Here is a 2,088-nt window from a genome sequence, read left to right on the forward strand (position 1 = left end):
TCATTGGGACTAGTCTGTCGCTCTCTGCGTGAAGACTAGCTTTCGTAGGTCTCGTGCCTTCGTGCCGGCCTCCGCTCTGCCCGCGTCGAGTTTCTTGTCACGTTTATCCCTCTCTCTCTCTCTCTCCTCCCTTTTCGGCTCCTTGCCGCTCGCCTACGGGGTCGTCGCCGAACGTCGACCCGAGTCTATGCGCCTAGTCGCCGTGACACATGACAACTTGTGGGTATAGAACTGTGCACTATAAGAAGGCACATTAGCATGTGTCTAGTTTGCATTAAGAACATGCAAACCTAGTCTGATTCAGCATAGTCTGGAGCAGTGTCCTCCTGGACACCATCTCTAGGCTGTGCCTTGACCACCTGCCGACGGTCAGAGCACAGAGAACGACAATGGTCTATGATGCGGAAAATGCGCTCATCGTCCAAAGTAGAAGCACGCTTGAACAAAGACTCCACTTTGTTCTCCTGGAACAGAACACCATTCTGCTTGATGACCTTATCGCCCCAGTTCTCAGCCGAAAACTGACCCTCTGCACCACGCGCAGTGCGGAGGTCACCTGTGAGCCAGGCATGGAGAGCAAACTCAACCTAGATGAACCACAAGTGAATATAACATCAATGACATGTAATCAAACGTACCGCAAGAGCCGCCATAATGAGCGCTCCGATCGGAATCGAGGTTCCGTAGATGTTCGGAATTTGGTCCCGCAGGTCACTAGGCACTGCCTCAAGGACAGGAAAGTGGGCATATGCTAAGGTCTTCAAGAGCATAGGACCTTCAAATTTGCCCTAGACATCTTATTGTTAGCAGTGATATAATGGAAGGCATAACATACATACACGCCTGTGACCTTCCTCCCATTCAGCCCAGAAGAAAGGTGCGCGCATGTTCTTGATTGTATCCTTGTCCGAACGGTCAGCACCAGGAGCTAGCGCAAGCTGGTAGCGCACGAAGGCAATACGAGCCTCTCGGCTTGACTTGCGGTCGGGATCCATCATCTCCTCCTTCACAGCCATAAGGGCTGCCTCTCGGAATTTGTTCTTCCACTCCGAGATACGGTTGTCCATCTATAAGGTAGTCATGAGGGTATGTGAGGATAGTAGATGGTATACCGTCACTTACGACAACAGAAAACACGGAATCCTGCTCGATCTTCAGATCCGACCACGAAAAAATTGTCTTGAAGATTTGACACTTCTTCTCCAGCTCTAGCACGGTGAAGGGGACTTTGGTGCCCGCTACGGCACGAAGGAAGGGCACCAGGCGGAAGGTGAAGTCTTTCTTGTATTCATTTGGGATATCCTTACCGCTAGGGCGGTTGCGCTCACGGGTCTTCTTGACCTCCGAAGAGGATGCGGCCTCTGCGGCTGTGACACGTCGAACACTTGTGTATATGTCCTTCTACAGACAACAATGGTCAGCGACTGTAAGACTTGCAATAGAGCACTGACCCGTCGCGCGACAACCGCAGCCATCTCACGGTCTACACCTTTGTCGGAGCTGAGAACGTCGTCATCTTCTGCATCATCACCCCACGTCAGAGTGGTCGTTGGCCTGTCGTCTGTGAGGGCATCGCGCTCCGCGGTCTCGTCCTCGTCATGAAGTCCGGCGTAGTCGTGGACCCCTTCCGTCTCAGCCGATGACTCGCGCGTCCGAGTCGTGCGGACCTTTGAGGGCGCAGTCGCCTTCGCCTGCCGTTCCGAAGGCTTGACGGTTGAGATCTGAGGCCTGGGGCGATCACTCTTCGCAGGGGTCTTGTACCAGTCCTGCCACTCGCGATGAAGGCCGCCGGAGACAGCAGCCCGCTTGGGTTTCTTGGAGGCCTCCCTAGCGGACAGACATGCCTGTGAGCGAGTATGATGAGCACGGATAGCGACGAGTGTTAGCGGGTGACCCACAAGGGGGTCCCCAAGTAGAGTGTGAGGCTAACATTTGACTTACAGATGAGAATAATATATGCCCAATCGCGGGGCGACACGTCGGGCCGATGTGACACGTCCGGCGGCGCAGAGGGAGCAGCGTATGGGAAGATGTGGACCGACGGTACACAGATGGAGGTCTGTCAGGGAGCATCCGAGTTGTGAGTAT

The 2,088-nt window shown here is 54.1% G+C and overlaps 1 protein-coding gene across 1 annotated transcript; it reads right to left on the reverse strand.

Annotated features, from left to right (window-relative positions):
• Nucleotides 1-290: 290 nt before the first annotated feature.
• On the reverse strand, nucleotides 291-2,073 carry DICSQDRAFT_176194 (uncharacterized protein; the record flags this gene model as incomplete). Its single annotated transcript, XM_007371945.1, has 6 exons — nucleotides 291-587; nucleotides 639-788; nucleotides 840-1,067; nucleotides 1,123-1,401; nucleotides 1,452-1,844; nucleotides 1,942-2,073. 6 exons carry the CDS (start codon nucleotides 2,071-2,073, stop codon nucleotides 291-293), a joined length of 1,479 nt encoding a protein of 492 aa, XP_007372007.1.
• Between the last annotated feature and the right edge of the window lie 15 nt (nucleotides 2,074-2,088).

This window comes from Dichomitus squalens (assembly GCF_000275845.1).
Source record: "Dichomitus squalens LYAD-421 SS1 unplaced genomic scaffold DICSQscaffold_507, whole genome shotgun sequence".
In the NCBI taxonomy this organism is placed as follows: Eukaryota; Fungi; Basidiomycota; class Agaricomycetes; order Polyporales; family Polyporaceae; genus Dichomitus; species Dichomitus squalens.